Source organism: Nymphaea colorata, chromosome 3 (genome assembly GCF_008831285.2).
Source record: "Nymphaea colorata isolate Beijing-Zhang1983 chromosome 3, ASM883128v2, whole genome shotgun sequence".
Classification (NCBI taxonomy): Eukaryota; Viridiplantae; Streptophyta; class Magnoliopsida; order Nymphaeales; family Nymphaeaceae; genus Nymphaea; species Nymphaea colorata.
This window is the reverse complement of record NC_045140.1, coordinates 9,383,483-9,402,623: the sequence shown is the minus strand read 5'-3', so window position 1 is coordinate 9,402,623 and position 19,141 is coordinate 9,383,483. Positions and strand designations below refer to the sequence as shown.

Genomic DNA, 19,141 nt, shown 5'->3' with positions numbered 1-19,141 from the left:
GTCCAGCCTTCGGAGAATAGGGAAATTCCTATTGTTGGACCAAGTAAATGTCTCATTATTTAGAGGCACATCGAAAAGGCCGAACTCATCAACGAATGAGCGACAGACAGACATATATGGACCAAAAGCGAGAGGAGAGAAGGAGTTAGAAGGGTAAACAAAAAATTGAAGTCTTCTGCCAAAAGTCATGGTGAAGAAGCAAGCTCACGAGCAAGACAAAGCAAGTCCATAGTTGGTCATGCAAGGCCCCAACGCAAGGACAATAAGCCGTAGTAACTAAGAGCATACCATTGGGCCAGAGACATTGAGAATGGACAATATAGAGTATTTACTAACATGCACAACAACTCCCATAAGAGGTGGAGACCATGCCAGCAAAATGTCGTCTTTAGGACCATTAGCCGCAAAGTACCAAAATGATGGTTGACGCAATAAGGTACGAACACAGGCATGAGAGACCACAGACTATTTGGTCTCTGCCATGATAAGCAAGGAAGATCCATGTTGACAGATCCAAGAAGAGAGGTATCTACGTTGACAATGGCACTAAAGTCATGCACATTCCAACAAGAAAGCCTCATGTGAAGTGATGCTCGTTGGCCGTCCTAGCAGCACCAAGAGGGAGGATGGAGGCCACTGCAACCTGCCATGGCTTAGAGTGAGAGACCGGCACAGCAGTGGTAACAAATGATGAATGCAAGAAGTCGAGTTGATCATGTGAAAGTGAGACCCTAAGAGAGGCAAGCGCATCCGGAAGGGAAATAGATGGTCTGGTGGTAGGACCAGGCAACTGAGCAGAAGAGGATGGGGAAGACGGGGAGGCAAGGTGGATACAGAATCATAACCCAGAGCAGATACAACAGTGTCAATACAAGGGATGTGGGGGAGGGCAGAACAAGCAGGGGGGGGCACGCTACAATTACAATTAACCTCCACTGGCGCTTTCAGGGGCAGCCAGCTACATTAAACTCCAAAAAAAAAAAAATTACACACCAACGCTCATGTTTTGCACAATAACAAAGAGACCCTCAAGGTTTAGAAGTGAACAATGTGACCCTAATGTTTGACATATATTGACAAGTGACTATGGACGGGAAATGTTTTCCCTTTTTCTATGACAAAATACCCACTAACATCAGGAATGTTGTTTCTGTTCATGACCATTAGACGTGCACGAGGAGGATCACTGCCAGCCCCTCCCATCGGGCATAGAGGGAGTCCCGACGACTATCACCCAAACCATCTCTCCTTGAAAAGGAGAGGGCTGGACGAGAGAAAGGCCGGCGAGAGAGGGCCTTCTGTCTCTCTATATGCTGAAGGGGAGAGAGTCAAGAGGTTAGCATTTACTGAATTTCGGAAGGTGAGCATCAGTGTGTTTTTGGAGGCACCCTATTCCTATAATGGAAGAATTTGGGTAGTGTTTGGCAGCAACAGAATTAAAATCCTGGGATTTTGATACTAGGATTTTAATCCTGGAATCACGGGAACAGAGATTTACATCGATAGAGCATGTTGTTTCTCCTGTAATTTAACCTGTTGGATGTTGATCCAGTGTTTGTTGAATTCGTGGAAAAAAAATGCAACGCTATAGGAACAAGCTATTATAAAAGTTTTAGATAAAATCATTTATGAAAATAACAATTCAGAACATGGTAGATCCTCTCAACCAACAACCACTATTCTTGCCTGCACTTATCAACACTTAAAAGCTAACACCACCCTTTGTGGGTGTTTTGATTTGCTGGCTAAGGTGCTCACTGTGGTTGTGGTTTATTTTAAAGTCTGAAGTCGTGTTGTGGCTCTGGTAACGTCTTCTCTGCAAAGAAAGGAACCCAAGAAACAGAAACTCATTATAGTGCAGGACAAATGCAATCTGAAAGTTTTCGGGCGAATCTAAACTCTAAAAGTAAAAATTAATTGATTAACTATCTTTTACATTAAACTGCACTTTTTCTTTTAAAAAAACCAACAAAAATATCAAGCTTTTATGGTGGAGACGGAACTTCTCATTGTATAGGTCGACGGAAGGAAGAAGACTTGGCATCCCCATATGGTGGAGAAGGAACTTCTCATTGTATTGGTCGACGGAAGGAAGAAGACTTGGCATCCCCATCAGCTCCTCATCGCTTATCCCTTCAACCTTAGCACCACCATGTTCCTCTTCAGGCAACGATAACAATCAGAAGGAGAGTGAATACCTATGAAGAAAAACCCTCTCTTCCCTACTCACCAGCGTCAGTCTTCTTTCCTGCTCATATGCATCATTCATCTTCACCATGGGCTATCCCTTCCCCATCCAAAACCACTAGCATCAAGTCCCTCCCTTTCCCGACCTCCTTCGTCTTCACACCCTCCCTAACTTTAACCCTAGCCACGGTCTCGCCTTATTCTTCTCCCTCACCCTATCCACTCAGTATGGACATCTATGCACCTTTCCCTCTTTATATCGTCCTTCAACAGCCGGCCGGACTCTGGAGGCAGGATTTTTTGGTGACAAGGCCAAATTATAGTTTCAAAACTTTTTACAAAATCTTAATAGGTGTTGAAACAAAAAAGTTTAAATTTTTATATATATTAAACTAATTTTTTTACATTTACATATAAAATTTTAAAGTTTTTAAAATTTGAGGGGAAGCCAAAGCCCCTGTGGGCTCCGTTCCCTCCCCTACGAAGACCCACATCATCAACATCCAGCTCATTGCCTTTCGTCTGCCTATGAGATTCCCATGAGATTGAGGAAGTAGCTGGAACAGCTGTGGGGGAGATGGAGTCACGCCCTTGAGTGTCCTGACAGTCAAATAAATTTTTTTGTGGATTTTGGTTGCACCAAAATCCTGGTTTTGAGCCAAATATCAAGGATTAAAACTTACCGTTTGGCAGAGCATGTACTTTCTTATGAAATTTGAATTTATTATAAAATTTGAATTTAGATCCCACTTGAAGAGTGGATATCCAGGATGCCAATGAGGTTGTGATTCGGAAAGCTTAGCATGTTGTGGGCACAATGAGGAACCGAGTAGCTCGGCAATCATCTTTTACGGACTCGCCGACATGTAGGAATGTTCAACAAACTGAGCCAGCTCAAACTCTACTCGACCCACATATTTCTCAGATCGAGCTCAACTCAAAATCGAGCCGAGCCTTATGAGGCAAGCTCAAGCTCGACTTGCTTTACTGAGTGTGAGCTCAAACTCGACTAGTTTAAGCTTGTCAGTGAATAATGATCATCGTCTTCCTCAAGTTATGGAAAAAAAAAAAAAACATTCCTACATCAAAAATTATTCACGTGAACAGTATCAACTTAAATTTTACTGCTTACATCAAAAATCAAGTATACACTGATCCATACAACCTAGTGTGGAAACTAAAAAACTATTACCTAGTTTGCAACTTGTAGTTGCAGCCCGATAGAAAGCAGAGGTGGGAGGATAGAAAGAGGAGGTGGGAAGAAGAAGAAGAAGACGAAAAAGTAGTAGAATGAAAGAGAGAGAGAGAGAAACAAAGAGAGAGAGGGAGGGATGGAGAAATGGAAAGTAAAAAGAGGAAGAGAATGAAAAGACATAACAGAAGAAATAAAAAAACAATCAAGCCAAGTCGATCATGTGTAACTTGAACTCAACTCATTTATAACTCAAGCTCGAGCCGCACTCATATAAAAAGTAGTAGAATGATTTAAAGAGAGAAACAAAGAGAGGGATGGAGAAATGAAAAATAAAGAGTAAGAGAATCAAAAGACATAACAGAAGAAATAAAAAACAAACGAGCCAAGTCGAATTGGAGCTCAACTCGTTTATAACTTGAGCTCGAGCCGCACTCATACGAGCGAGCTTGAGTCTAGCCTGACCTCATTACGTTCCTACCGACATGGGAACAAAGAGAGGAAGCAGCTGCTCGGTGGCAGTGTTGTGAAGAAAATAATTACCCATTTTCAAGAACAGAAGAAAGACGAGAAGTTTTCTGGTTCCATAGTTCTACCTTTCCATTTATAGTTTTGTTTGTGATTTTTCAGACGATGCCGTTAAAGGTTTTTGCACTGTTTGGCTCAGTGCATAGCACGCAGCACCTCGCCCAGATATTGCAGGATCTTTTGAAAGGCCCATTGTGGACATGACTGTACTAAAGCCACCACTCCATTTTTGTAGATTATATATATATTCGCTAAAACTTTGTTATTCACATCAATGATTCTGGCTCTCTCTCTCTCTCTCTGCAAATTACATCACAATGAACACATGACACAAGCTACTTATACAACCATAAAGGCTGTTGTTCACTGAATGCTCTTGTGGGCATTTCAACAAACAAATGGAAGCGTTGACAATAAGCATCGGCCACAAAAAGATAATTCAAAGTGTATATATCATGCGCACTAATATGCTTCATTCTAAGAAGCATTCACAATCGCAACACATAAAAGCAGAAAAACGATGGTCTTCTCAAACGAAAGATAGAAGGTGGTATTCCCACCAGTTACTGCATCACTTGTAAAAATTTTCTCTTTGCTGCTCTGCCAAAAACAATGCCAACGCTGAACCAGCACTCCTTACCATAAAACCAGAAAGACAGAGATAGAGTCGGCTATAGGTGCCGGAAAATTTGGCGAGAGATACCTAAAGAGTTGGTCGGAAGTAGATGCCGGAAAATGAGACGAGACATAAAAAGGTCAGAATAGTAGTACAAGAAATCTTTTTTGTTCTAAAATTGGGTTGTGGATCCATTCATTAACCTATAAAGATTAGTTTAGTAAATTTGTTTATCGTGTACCCTTTTCCATTGGAAACAGTCACAAATGTGGTCATTTGTGAATATCTATCAAATGGTGAGGATCCTTTTGTGCACCCCTAAAAGTTGAGGTATTTTGTTGTTATTGACTCAAAACTTGAGCAAGTTTTTCAAATAAAAAAAAAGATCATCTCGTGACTTGGATATATATATATATATATATATATATATATATATATATACAAAAATCAGCAGATTGTCTGTCAACATTTAATCAGCCTGGTGACTCATGACGTCGCTCCGTTCTTAATTTTAAAGCCGACATGTTGCAGTTGCAGCCATTGATGGTTTGCTTCACATGGACAGCAAAGCAAAAACATGTTCTCCCTCACTTTTACCATCTTATTATACCACCAATAAATATGAATTGACTGCAATAAGATGGAATAATGTTTTACAAGCATAAACTGTACATGACCCTTTTAGCAAATTAGAAGTCAGCCTTAATTTGAAGATGGCCAGCTGGAATCTGGTGCATGCGCTTGGCTTCATGTCTTTTTTGGTTGTCCAAAAACCTTACAGCTGTAGATTCTCAAAATTTAGAAACTTTTACAACTAGAACATGATTTGACCACTGGCCTGTATGAAATATGCAGATCACAATATGAATGGCAATTTGGATTTAAATATATATGTAGTACTGCAGATTTTGATGCCAAAATTTTCTGTTTTCCCTGTTCAAATGAAGGAAGTTATATATTATGTTTCTCAAAATTTCGAAGAAATTATATGAGATGGAAACTATAGATATTTGTTTGATGAAACGACAAAATATGTGAATATCATGCATTAATTAAAAGCGCAGAACGTGAAAAAGTTACTGTAGTATTCGAAGTCTTAGAAAACGTACATCGAGGGTAAGTGTGGGCCTTGTGGGACGCCCCAGGAGTTCATTCTAAAACCTATTGAATTGCTAAAACCTATTGAATTGAGTAGATTTTGATCTCATTATAGGTCGATCTCAATCTCAAGAAACCCAAGTTATTGTACCAAAGTCAATTGAAAATTTATTATGCTTTGTAGACTTCTGAGGACACCTTATCTGTTTCATCTGCAATTTTTTTTTTAAAGGAAGAAAGCAGGATGGAAAAGACGTGGAGAGCTTGGCGTTTTTGACTGGTCTGTCATAAATGGCACACTAAACCAAGTCTGCACGCACTCACGTGCCATGTTTTTTTATGTTTTCCGGTTGCTCTTCATCGGACCACAGGGTCGCCATTACTAACAACACTTGAAGGAAGAAGCAGTTACCAACGATGAATCCATGCACTTTACCATCCATCTCTCTTTTTCAGCTTTAAATGCAACGGACTCCATTACATTCAAATATGGGCAAGGCCGAAGTGAACTCTATTTATTGCCACATTGCTGATGATGAGCCGCTTGGAATTCATTCCAATCTTGACTGCAGAAGAGAATGAGAATCCGGCCAGTTACTCACAGCCATTTAATTCTTCTTCTCATGTATAGCGCAGACCACAGATTCCTTTGACGCAGGCTTACATTGAGGACAGTGAGGAGATCAAAGTTAGTCCACTTGGGTATCTTGGTACTTGCCTTTCAGCATCTGATGTCTTACATATCCAAGCATCTGGGACCCAGTTGATTCATTATGGCCGGCTCCTGAAATTTGCAGATCGCTTGAACATGGCAACCATGAACTTTAAAGACAGCTCTCTTTTCGCTCAGGGGAGGAACGGAAAAAGAAGAGAGGAGGAAGAACGGTAAAGTAGCAAATTAAATGGTGTCAGCCTGTCAGATGCTTCCCGTAGGCAGAGCCAAACTGCTGCTGGTTGTGACCTCTGCCCCTGGTATCCGAGGTATCGGCGGATGAGCGGGAGGGGAGGGTGTCGAGTGGGTGGAATTTCACCCGGGTGGAATTTCACCCCGTTTGATGTATGTCCATACCATTTTTTTCCTCCCCTCTCAAATTACCTCGCCATCAAACGGGCTCTTAATAACCATGATTTTGGCCCTTTATTGAGACGATGAGAGACTGATGAAATTGATCTTTCTAAGTTTTAGCTAATATATTCTTGAAATAAATAACTTGTATGACTGCATCCATCAATTAACCCGTTGTCAGTCTTTAATTCAATTAAAGGACGTCAAACAAAACAAAACAAATATGTTCTGTTTATTTTTTATGTGCAGCAGGCTTACATCCCAACACAGAAAGCAGACATTGTATCTTTGAAAAGGCAAGGGGGCTCTGTATCGGGTAGCAAGTCTTCCTCTTCTACTCATCGGTAAAGAAATGTTTCACAGTGCATATGCAAGCTAATATTTAGTCTCATTTACTGAAAATGTCAGTTGGTCTCTTGTAAAATCTAGTTGGGCAATGACCCAACCGGATTTGAGTTTAATAAAGACACTTAGAGAAGGGTCCTGAACCAGTAACAGGATAGGAATACTAAATATATGCTTGATTCTTATTTAGAGTTCTCTCTTATTTAGTAATTTGGATTTACGTTATTAAAATTAAAAGAGAAGTTGTAAGGCTACCAGAGAAAATGGAACCGAGCATTTTCTGGAAACAAACCTTTCATTATGGCATCGTTAACTAAATTTTCTTTATGTTCACAGTAATTAAAAGGTTCTTGATTCGAACACGAAGCAAGCAAACAGTCAAATTATGTGATATCGATCAAATTTCAACCCTACGGTCCTTCTGTTAATCCCCTAAGTTTTCTCTTAAGCTATGTTTATTTCGTATCTAAGGGGATCCCAAATCCATGATGCATAAAATCTGCTATATTTCAGCAGCTAGCAGCAGCGTGGATCCGTCAGACCTTAAGACCACGGTACTCAAACAAAGACACAAGTCAGAAAATATTAAGAGCAAATATGCTTTTATAGATTTCCTGCCATGTCGCTATAACAGACAAACCACCATCAAATCTGTAATACGAATTTACCGTTAAAATGTTTGAACCAGTCGACGTGTAACTTTCACAAATGAGCTATTTAGCATTAGAAACATTTTATGAATCTGTCTTAAAATTAAAATAGATTTATGAAACACATAAACAAATGATATATGCATCTCCTCTATTTTTTAAGATATATTCATAAAAACACTAACGCGGTATTCATAATATCAAATAAAAAAAATTACCGGTCAAACCTAACCAAATAGAAATAAGTAGAACTTGGAAGCTGTCACGTCTTTCTTGACTGGGAGGTGCGCCAGAGGGATCCACACCTTGTAAAAAAGTGGCCAAACTCATTGATGACCAGATTCAACTTGTTTGTAACCATACAAAAATGGATCTGGATTCAAATCCAACTTAGGAACCATTTTGAGACGTTGGAAGTTGGTACGTTGAATGGGATTCACCGGTATGCGTTTAGTCCCACCGGAAAAATGGAAAAAAGAAAAAGTCAGTTAATGGCCCACCCCTTAGTCGCAATTCAAAAGAGCACCTTACCATGCCTATAAATGCCTTAAAGGGTCCGTAAAATCATTTACTATTATTCTTTAGTTCAAACGAAAGATACTTAAATTAAGCTAAGAAATAGAAATGAGCTTTGTTTTATGAACTTGAAAATTTTGACCTGTCTCATATAGGAACCAATTTGGAATTTTTTACATATAGTCAATCTGCCAGATGCAAGATGACTAAAAATTAAAATTTGTCACTACAAACAATTACTATAGAACTATTGATAATACTATTTATAGTGCAACAATTATTTATGGTACTTTTTGGTTTATCAAACTTTTAGCCACAGTTTCATTTTTCGAACCATCCAGTATTAGCCGTACTTGAAATGTATATAGGACGGATGTTAGATGTTACTATATTGTTAAAAACAAAAAGTTTATCACTAAAAAATAACTGTTATGGAAACATCATTGATTGTTTTTATAGAATTTTAATTTTTTAGGAACCTCATAACATCTGACATGGATCATACTAATATATATTAGTGTGTTCATGGAAAAATAAGTTTATGGCGTAGCAATATAAATTGTATTGTCTTGACTTACATTGACGACGATGACTATTATAGCGAGACAGGTAGGGTTGTGCGTGCCCAACACCGGCTTAATTAAAGAAATGGACTGGAATTCCTAAGATAATTCACAAATGTAAGTTTCACTTTCTCGAATTAGGGCAAAAATTTTGGGCCTAGAATTTCTAGAAAGGTTAACATCAGACCATGCAGCCGTGATCGTCAATTTTGGAATTGTTGATGGTTTTCAAAGGAAGGTGTTGTCTACGATCTGATTTCCGGCTCCATTCCAACTAGAAAATTCTCTCTCTCTCTTCTGTCTTTTCTGTCTCTCTCGTTTGGAGGGCTTCGATGCGAATCGCGAGCTTCTGGATTTGCTAGATGATTGCAGGAAGAGCTGAGGGTTCTTCGCATTTTTCTAGCAAAATGGTGGATTTGAAATGGTTGGACCGAATTCCGTGGGACGAGGAATCATACCCCGCCTACCAAGACTTCGCCGTCTTGCCGTTGCTTGCGATTTTCTTCCCCTTCGTGAGGTTCTTTTTTGATAGATTCATTTTCGAGGTACATGCAATCCTTCAATCTCTATTATACCTAATTGCTGATTTATGTCATGGTGGAACTTCGATGTGCTATGTTAAATAACACCTAGCTTTTGTTTTTTGGTACGACCCGGTTGAAATTTTTAGCTCTATCTGGGAAAAGTTGGTTGTTGGTGTTGCTGTTTGTCGTTTATAACTTTTCTTAGTTGGTTACTCCTTTTTCTTTTCTCTTATCTGTTTTCACAAAATCTGGATGCTCCACAGTGTTGTATCTAAATCTTGTTTTGTTTGTTGGTTGAGCTATTCTGTTAACTAGATTTTTTTTTCCGTCATCTGCTTTTTCTTTCTTGGTAGTGAGGAAAGAGTGCAACTTCTAGTGATTTTGAATGCAAAAACGAAACCGATCCTTTCATTTTTCCTCTTTGGAGGTAATTATTTTCCATTTTAGCGTAGGACTAAATGCACTTTGATCGATTCGACTTGTTGTTAAATGCATCCAAGTTGAGCACGACTAGTTCTACAATAAATTCTCGTCAATCAATCTGGAAATTCCTAGTCACAGAAACGTATGTGCAACTGCAGCTTGTATAATCGGTATTAAGATTTTGACATTGGCAGAGAAGGAAGGGAGAAAATTTCCAGGAAACAGCTAAAGTGGGAAGAAAAATTCATGTTTCTAATGGAGAAATTATACACCAAATGCATGAGAACAGAAGAACATGAAAAAGTTTGAGGGATGATGGCTTGCTTTAAAACTAAACCATGACAATACTACTTCAGTCAATGAAAATCGGAGGATTCTGAAACCGTCTGGATTTCAGCATGGAATCTGATTGGTTAATATCTTCAAGTAAAAGTTTCTGACTTTCTCTCGTTGGTACAACTGGTATGGCCTCTGCCAACTATATATTGTAGGATGGTCTCGCACATGGAAATTGGCTGTCTAAGTCTTACATCTACATCTTCTGTTGTGCTGAATATTACCTGGTGGTTCTTTTTAACATCATATTTGGAGTTACTAGTCCAGCTTGTGGTACTTAATGGTTTGTTAAGTGCAGATGAAGACGACAATATTCTAAAATTTAAGAGGAAGAGTAGCTTAGTGTTTTGTGTTAAAGCTGGATATCTAGTAAGAAAGATTCAGTACCAATCTGGTAGATCTGGTTAGAAGTGTATCTAAAGCAAACATCGGTGAAATCATCTTGATTAGCTGCTCTACGGAATATCTATGCATTCTGTTGCATTTGTAGCATACGTCTGTTTGAGAAGCTTGTAGCCTTCATAAGCTAACAAGTATAACCTTTTCCAATCAGACACTTACAAATTTGGTTAGCTTTTTTTCATGTCTCATTGCATGAATAAGGGCACGTGTTTGTCAAAATCTGCTGCTTAAGGTGGGAAGCAGAAGAAACAGGATATCTAGGATGCTTCCTTCACAAACTAGAACGGAGGGTGCTAGTGAGAATCCATATTTTATATTGCTGCATTCCATATTTTTTTAGGAGATTGGTCATGTCTCCTCGACAATAGGCTATCATTCTGTGCTTGTGCTTTTATACCAAATATTTTGAACATGTGTTAGCCCTGTGGGTGTCAGTTGTCCATGATTACAGTAGGCAAGCATCAATATATTATCCAATGTACACACTTGAATATACATAGGTACATACATAAGTACATATGTGTGTGTGTGTGTTAGTGTGTGCATGTGAATATACATAGATACATACATAAATACGAATGTGTGTGTGGGTGTGCTTTCTCTTGATTTTCACGTCCAGTATTTACAAGTTAATTGAAGTCCCTTCGTGCTCATGATATTTTCTTTCATCCTAGGAGCTACCTTATCATGGTTCCTTGCTTCCTAAATTACTCTGGTATAGAAAATGTCGAAAGTGTTCTTTCTTAAGTCTTAACTAACCAAGATGTCGAGAAAGTTTCTTAATTTTGCATTGATGTGCAATTAGAGATCCTCACTCTAATCAGTGCGTACAAGATGAATTAAATTGAAGAAATTAAAAGGAATATAAAACAAACAACAGAAATAACAGTAAAGGGAAGGAAAAACACAAAGAACAATTAGTTTTTCATTCAACTGATGACTGGTTACAAATGAGGTCTGACGCCTTTTATAAGGTGGATCCATGGATCTGGATCAAAAATAAAGAAACGATAAACAAAAACCCAAAATCCTAGAACTGGATCTTCTGCCTTTGCTCTGGGTCATACTTTCATTAAACATTTAATTTGTTCATCACCTTATCTTTCAGTACTTTTTGTTTATTGCAGAAGTTGGGGAGGCAATTTGTTCTTGGTTTGGGAGATTGGTCACTTGATTCTAATGTAGATGAAAAGAAAAAACGGCTGAGGAAGTTTAAAGAGTCTGCATGGAAGTGTGTTTATTTTCTTTCTGCTGAAGTGTTTGCTTTGACAGTGACTTATGATGAACCATGGTTCAAAAACACTAGATACTTTTGGATTGGTCCTGGTGAGCAGGTCTGGCCAGACCAAAAGCTAAAGTAAGTGTTTTATGTTTAAAACTTATGCAGTTGTTGTTCAGTGTTTGCCAACTTTTGAGCTTTTCTTTCTTTACATATTGCATCTGCTCTAATCTTCCTCCCTCAACATGCAGATTGAAGTTGAAAGCGTTATATATGTATGCTGCTGGATTCTATGCCTACTCCATATTTGCTCTGGTGTTTTGGGAGACAAGGCGCTCTGATTTTGGAGTGTCAATGTCTCATCATGTAGCCACTCTCATTCTCATTGTGTTATCTTACATTTGGAGGTAGGGGTACCTTTCAGTTTAATCTTCATATCAAAAAATGGCGTGTTAAAATGCTGAAGAAAAAGTCATGGATCTGGATCTATGTCCGTATCCAATATAATATATTTAGGCGGTGCCACAATTTTTTTTTATTGTATTACTGTTTATGTTTTTGTTTTTGGGAAATAATTAAAAATAATGAGAAGATTAGGTCATGCCATGGTTTGACCATTAGAGCAAGCCATTGATTCTTTTTTGTTGGTGCATTACATGACAGTTTTTCAGTTCTAACCAGCTTTTCTTTCTGACCTTTTTTCTTGAGCTTCTTAAGGAATTTTCTATCAGTTTTCTCAATGCCTTATCTTTCAGGAAATTAATGTGCTAACGCACTAAACTTCCATTTGTGGTGATCAAATTAGCATTTTGTTATCCAGCACTATATAGTTGTTGCTTCAATGTTCTAACTTTTAATAAAATCTACTACTACAATTGCTAACTGGATGCATCTAATTTTTGGCAGTTTGTTATAGCCTCTAATTTGAAAATAATGTTGAACTGCATTTTTCTCATCCTGGACTATATGGTTGATTGACTATGTATTGCTTTTCTCTTGTCCTTAGCTGTAGGAGTCTAGCTGTCAATAATTAGTTAACTGTCTTCCTGTGCCTTCAGTAGGTGGTTAATGGGCCTTCTGTGTCTACTGAAAATTGTTTCATTCCTTACTGGTTTCTTGTTCTGTTAATCTGCAATACTACTGCTTAAAGATTCATTAGATGATTTTTAATCTTTTAGCCAACACCTTAATAAGAGAAAAAAAACTTCAGCTCAAAGTCAGATCCAATCCTTTGTTCAGTTTAAATACAGTGTCAAGTTTCAGAGCTTGCATATTGGAGAAGATGCAATTTGTTTCTTCAACATGGATAATATAATATATTTGTTGTTTTAGGCTTTTAGCTATTATAATCCTTGTAAACAGCCTGGCATTTTAGATGCTTTCAGATGCCTATTGTTCAAAATTTCTGGCATAGCTTTTTTCATTTTTTTTCATTTTTGCAGGTTTGCTCGTGTTGGATCTGTTGTTTTGGCACTTCATGATGCAAGTGATGTGTTTTTGGAAATCGGAAAGATGTCAAAGTACACTGGTGCTGAAGCGATTGCAAGCTTTTCATTTATTTTGTTTGTACTGTCTTGGATAATTCTTCGCCTTGTATATTACCCATTGTGGATTATTCGGAGTACAAGGTCAGTTGTTTCCATTCTCCTGTTTGTAGTTAACAAGTCCCGTGGTTTCAGCACAAATGTGTGTGTGTGTGAGAGAGAGAGAGTGTGTGTGTGTGTGTGTGAGAGAGAGAGAGAGAGAGAGAGAGTTGAATAATAATGTAATGTGAAATAATGTAAAAACTGCAATTTTATGTTCTTCAAGAAAAAACATGAATTGAATAAACATAAGTTACATATGAAACTTACCAGTAATATACAGGAACCATCAAATTAACGGAAATGTAGTAATCAAAGAGTATCCGCTAAATCACTTAAAGTCCCTTGTTACAGATTGAGAGAGACGAGAGAGAGATGCTGAGGAAAGGAGAGAACGAGAGAGAGAGAGAGAGCCAAAAGAATTGATCATTAACGTAACCCTAATCTCTTTTAAAAGAGATTAGGGCTGGCGACAAACACTTTACAAAACAGTCCAACAACTGTAAGAAAATGTTTAAAGATATCCTCTCTAACTTTATAATATTTCAGAAATACTCTTTAACACTCCATCCCTAATACATAATTCTATGAGTAAAACCTCAAGTACATAATTCTGAAATAAAAATTCCTGTTCACAAAAACCTCGGACTAACCAAAGTAGGAATTTATATCTGCAGTAGGCTTTGCTAAGTTCTCCTGCTCCTCTAATTAATTGGGTGGTTGCACAATTGATGTTGATGCCGCTGGTGCAACATTCTTATCTTCTGAATCAAAGACCATCAGATTTGAAGTGTATATCTTAGTTTTCAATGTTAGCAAAAATATTGGGTAAAGGCAAATTTGGGTTCCCAATTCAACAGTTGTCCTTCTCCGGATGAATTCCTAAATAAATGATTCATGCCGATCAGATTCCTTTTTCATATAAATGCATGGCATCATAGGAAATGGACCACCACCTTGTCTACAATCTGATGCAATGTAAATGTGCAGAGTCCACCCTGAAAGAGCTGTTTTCAAAATTTCAACCATGTCTAATATTAATCTACAAGATAATTAGAGCTTCTGACAAGTCCAACTACAGTACTGTCAAATCTAGGTCAAAGGTTCATATATGAAGTGTTTGACAATGTGAAAGATTAATAAAAGTTGAATGTTCTATACCTTTGATAGTGGAAGATTTGAAAGACATCTACCTTCACGGGAAACTCATTATCAAACACATGAAATTGGTTTCTCATCGGTGAATTTCTCTTCATCACAGAAAAGCTCTCTCACAGACAACTCCTAAGAGTTCGCTGGAGATAGGTATGAGCAGCTTTGAAGCCCAATTTTCTGCCAGGGCCATAGTAGACTGCAAGAGGCTGTTTGATACAATATAAACAATGTGCCTAATTTCAGAGGTCTGTCAATATCAGTTTTTGCATTGTTTATCTTAGATGTTAAGGCATGGACTAGTCCACACCTAGGCATGAGTTCCACACCCATCGCCTAAGTCCATCACTTAGGCGAATGTGTTAGACTGGCACCTAGGCTGGACTAGGCGCTAGCACGCCTAGTCCATGGGAAGGTGAAAAGTCACCTTCTTTTCAAATTAAATCTTGTAATTTTATTAAAATTTGCTGTACGTTAATTACATATTCTATATCAACTTATCAAGTGGACGTTCCAGCCATACGTTAAGTACATATTCTATAATTAAAACCTAGGTTTATGGTAAAAAAACCACCAGTTCTCTTGTTTGGTGCATGTCTAGTAATCAGAGAAATACATGCAGACCTCGCTTTTGTAACCTGAATACAGATTTATTTTCTCATTTGCGAGGGTGATTTATGTGTTATATGTATATTATATGTTATATGTACAATCTGTTTAGTAATCAGAGAAATACATGCAGACCTTGCTTTTGTAACCTGAATACAGATTTATTTTCTCATTTGTGAGGGTGCTTTGTGTTATATGTATATTATATGTTATATGTGCAATCTGTTGTAAACTTGTAATGTATATTATATGTACTGATTTGATATGATTTTTGTTTGAAATGATTCAAATAAAATAGTCTATAAGGTCTGTAACTGAAATAGTCTATAAGAAATGCAAGCATTGTCCAGTATGTGAACAAGAATGACATGTTTTCTTGTGTATCAAACTAAGGCATCAGCGAGAACAGAACAACACAGTTTTCCAGTATGTAAACAAGCTGGATATGTACTGTTAATCTGTCATGTAAACAAGAATAGAACAGTTTTTCATGTTTTACTTTTTGGCTTTACTTACAAAGTATAATCATTCAATTAGTCTATTAGAACAAAACAGAACAGTTTTTCAGGTCACTACTATTTCTTGTCTATGAATTTCAGATGAAGCACCTCAAGTTTTCAGTCTATGTGAGTATGCGTAAAACAACCTATTCCTTTAAACCTCTTTTCTCATTGGTTCCACTATTAGCTATTTCTTGTCTATGAATTTGGTATCAAGCTCCTCAATTTTTTTTTTATTATGCTTAAGAACAACCTATCCTTTTAACCCCTTTTATCCTTGGTTCCATTGTTTGTTATATTCATTGTATGTTCCGTTCCATTATTTGTTATATTCATTGTACTGTCTGCAGAAGGTTCTATCTAGCAGGTAAAACATCAACAAAGTAATCACCAATTTCTAACAACAGGTTTTGTATAATTATGATGCTGACACTATCAATGCTTTTGTGAGCTTCCCTGAAGTATCGTTATACTTTTGTTATGACAATATTTATGTAAAAGATTGTTAGTTGACAAGTTAAAGTGTTTGGTTTAGTTGTTATTTTTATGTTGCTTAAGATAAAGTTTGAGCATCATGTTTCATTTGACAAAGTTTTTTTCTTTTTTTCGCGCAGTTATGAGGTTTTGTTAACCTTGGACAAGGATAAGCATAAGGTTGAAGGACCCATATATTACTATGTGTTCAACACTCTGCTTCTCTGCTTGCTTGTTCTCCATATTTATTGGTGGGTGTTGATATATAGAATGCTTGTTAGGCAAATTCAAGCAAGAGGAAAGATTAGTGAGGATGTACGATCAGGTATATGTGATTTTCAAAAATAATCCTCTTACTGCATTCTTGAAGCTTCACTTAATTGCAGAAATGGCTATGGAGTCTTCCCATGAGGACCATATGCATATGTTCCTCTCTCTTGTCCTTTCTTAGTTCCTTTCTTTGAACCGTGTATATTTACGACAGGATCCATGCAATGTTTAACTTGGGAAGTATTTCATCATAGTCCAAGCCCAATAATCCAGTGACCATTGAGAACAATAGAACTCATCTGTACTTCAAAATACGTGATTGATGACATAGAAGAATAGAGTCAAACTGGCTCTTTGTGATCCTTATGTTTTGATGTTTCAGTAATCTGCATGAATTCTTTGAAGTCAATCTGAGTAACAAATGAATAGAGGAAAACAAGAATACTTCTTCCATTGGTGGGGGAATACAGAACAAAGTGAGGCTGAACCATGACAGATTATGGGGGCCCAATCCACTATGCTGCTTAAATTTTGATGAGAACTCTACCAACATGCTTGTTTTGTTCCTAACTTTGATGCTATATATCTACTGGAGAAAATGAGTGATGGATATGAATTCCGTGATATCCTTTTTAATCTTTGATGAATGTCATTGTGATTTCATATGCATGCTTGGGGTTGCGGCCTCTGTAGGATCTCCCCCATTGTTACAAAAACAAACCCCCCCTATCTACACCACGCTAGGGATCAAATGAAAAAATGTCAGTAAAAAGACAACACAGGGATTAACATGGGTTGAAGAAAATCCTCTTCAATCCACAACTGCACTAGATTCTTTTCTTTATATTTTTTTGTGGAAACAGTTTAAAAAATATGAACATTTTTCTTCTGATAATGAAAAACCTTAATATAGAATTAAATGTATGCCTTCTCCAAAAAGTTGGAATATTTGGAAAGTTAGGAACACACGTGTGTGTGTATGATGTATGTATGTGTGTGTGTGTGTGTGTAGAATTATGCATCGTTCTCTAATGCCCATCTTGAGCTAGTTAATCCCTTGTGGTAAGAACTTTACCAATAGTCTAAGGTGACTTGTTCATAACAATCTGCAACAGCCTGACAGGGAATCAAAATTTACTCGCTCTTGTCCATAGTTAGGTTCAGTTGAACCCCATGAATGTGTGCATTTGGTTTAACGTGTTTTTGAATTTTTCATTTGCTTGATATAGATTCAGAGGACGAGGATGAGAAGGATGACTGAACCCGGAACAAGACTAAACATCTTGAGTATGTCTCTATCTTATATATGTTCGCTAATCAGTTGAATTGTTTAACGTTACCGGCAGTCTTATTTATATCCCAACATTTTCATTTAGCAGATGGCTGATGTCCTTCACATATGGATTCAGGCAGATTCCATCTTATTTATGCACGCTGAGGAATTCTCTGCAGCAGTTGGAACTGTACCTTATATTATGAAGATGAGATAATGTCCAAGCCTTGCAATTGTGATCTGTGTACATTTATTCAAAGAAAAATATTCCCAAACCAGATCAAATTATTGATATTTACCAATTAGTTTTCTTCTTTTCTCCACAGGCACCATTCTTGTCACCATTTTGTGATTCTACACAAGATTAACATGTAGTCATTCCTTGTATCAACTTATTGGCTTCAGCACCATCACCTAACTGTCTCTTTGAGGCATTTATTTTCCTCAGTTCCTCTATTTTATGTTCCTTATGTGGAACTTGTTTGTACTCGCCAAAATGGAAAGGAAAAAGCAACCAGCGAATTTTTGCTTTGCCCAACCTTTACAGCTGCTCATGATTATTTTTATCACAAACCTAAAAAATTGGCACTGGTTACCGAAGAAATTGACAGCCCTAATATTAGGGCAGTTACTATGGGCACTTGGGCTGTTAAACCTGATTGTTGGTCCCATGTAAGTCTGTAGTCCACCATCATACGCTGAGAGATCACCTTGCAGTTGTTTTAAGTTGTGATTCCTCTGCCTCGAACATGAACATTCTCGTATTATAAGAATTCTCCTGGTGTCCATTGTCAAACACTTGGATGAACCGTGAACAGGTTTTAGCGATGTTCAGGACTGAATAAATAGTGGGATTTGACGTCTGCCTAGATTTGCCAATTACGAGGTTGTGAATGAAACTGTTATGTTCTATAGATTTTAAAGGAAGCATTAAGGAAAGTGTCTCATTGTGGCTAAAATTCTGACCTTGCAGAAAGTGCCGAGAATGTGAAGGTTGGTGATGCCTTTAGGCGGCGTTTGACCGGATCTCAGATCCGGGTAAGATGCTCGGATCTTAAAAACTGCAGTTTGCTAAAACCGCTTTTGATGGGATTTTAATTTTTAACCTCTCTCGTTCTCACTTTCGCTCTTTCTCCTCGCCGTGACCGCCATCTTTCCGGCGAACGGCGACGAAGCTCTCTCTCTCTCTCTCTCTCTCTCTCTCTCTCTCTCTCTGTGCGCCATGACCTCCATCTTTATGGTAAACGTCGATGATAATGGCGGAGACGGCGACGGTAATGACGACAGCAGAGGTTTTTGGACGGCGGCGACAACGATGCCCCTCTCAGGCTGCGCCGATGCCCCTCTCCGGCGGTCGCTTCTCATTTCATTTCTCTCTCTCCGACGGCGGAGGTTTTTGGACGGCTGGAGAAACCCTCGACGGCCGTATCGGGTTTCTCCCTCTCTGTACATCCGTCTGGTATGGCCGGAGAAACCCTCAACAGCCGTCGAGGGTTTCTCCGGCCCTCTCCCGACGGTCGGAGAACCCTCCAGCCTTCTCTCGCTGTCTCTATCTGTGGTCCGACAGCTGGAGAAACCTTCTATCGAGGATTTGAAATCCTTGATTGATTTTGAG

The 19,141-nt window shown here is 38.1% G+C and overlaps 1 protein-coding gene and 1 long non-coding RNA gene across 2 annotated transcripts; one reads left to right on the top strand and one right to left on the bottom strand.

The window, feature by feature from the left end:
* Positions 1-1,588: 1,588 nt before the first annotated feature.
* LOC126409952 (uncharacterized) lies at positions 1,589-2,397 on the bottom strand. The gene is made up of 2 exons (XR_007572936.1): positions 2,004-2,397; positions 1,589-1,816 (listed from the first exon to the last, which is right to left on the bottom strand). It is a non-coding gene; the product is annotated as an uncharacterized LOC126409952 (long non-coding RNA).
* Positions 2,398-8,990: 6,593 nt separating this feature from the next.
* LOC116251035 (ASC1-like protein) lies at positions 8,991-18,064 on the top strand. The gene is made up of 7 exons (XM_031625091.2): positions 8,991-9,306; positions 11,574-11,803; positions 11,917-12,072; positions 13,108-13,293; positions 16,124-16,308; positions 17,483-17,540; positions 17,633-18,064. Exons 1-6 carry the CDS (start codon positions 9,124-9,126, stop codon positions 17,512-17,514), a joined length of 972 nt encoding a protein of 323 aa, XP_031480951.1. The 5' UTR covers positions 8,991-9,123; the 3' UTR covers positions 17,515-17,540; positions 17,633-18,064.
* The last annotated feature ends 1,077 nt before the right edge of the window (positions 18,065-19,141 follow it).

Excerpts from the sequence above, each read along its gene's own strand:
- LOC116251035 (XM_031625091.2), top strand. The coding sequence starts at position 9,124 with ATGATTGCAGGAAGAGCTGAGGGTTCTTCGCATTTTTCTAGCAAAATG. Across the intron at positions 9,307-11,573 it reads TTGATAGATTCATTTTCGAG|AAGTTGGGGAGGCAATTTGT; the intron begins GTACATGCAATC and ends TGTTTATTGCAG. Across the intron at positions 13,294-16,123 it reads TGGATTATTCGGAGTACAAG|TTATGAGGTTTTGTTAACCT; the intron begins GTCAGTTGTTTC and ends TTTTTCGCGCAG.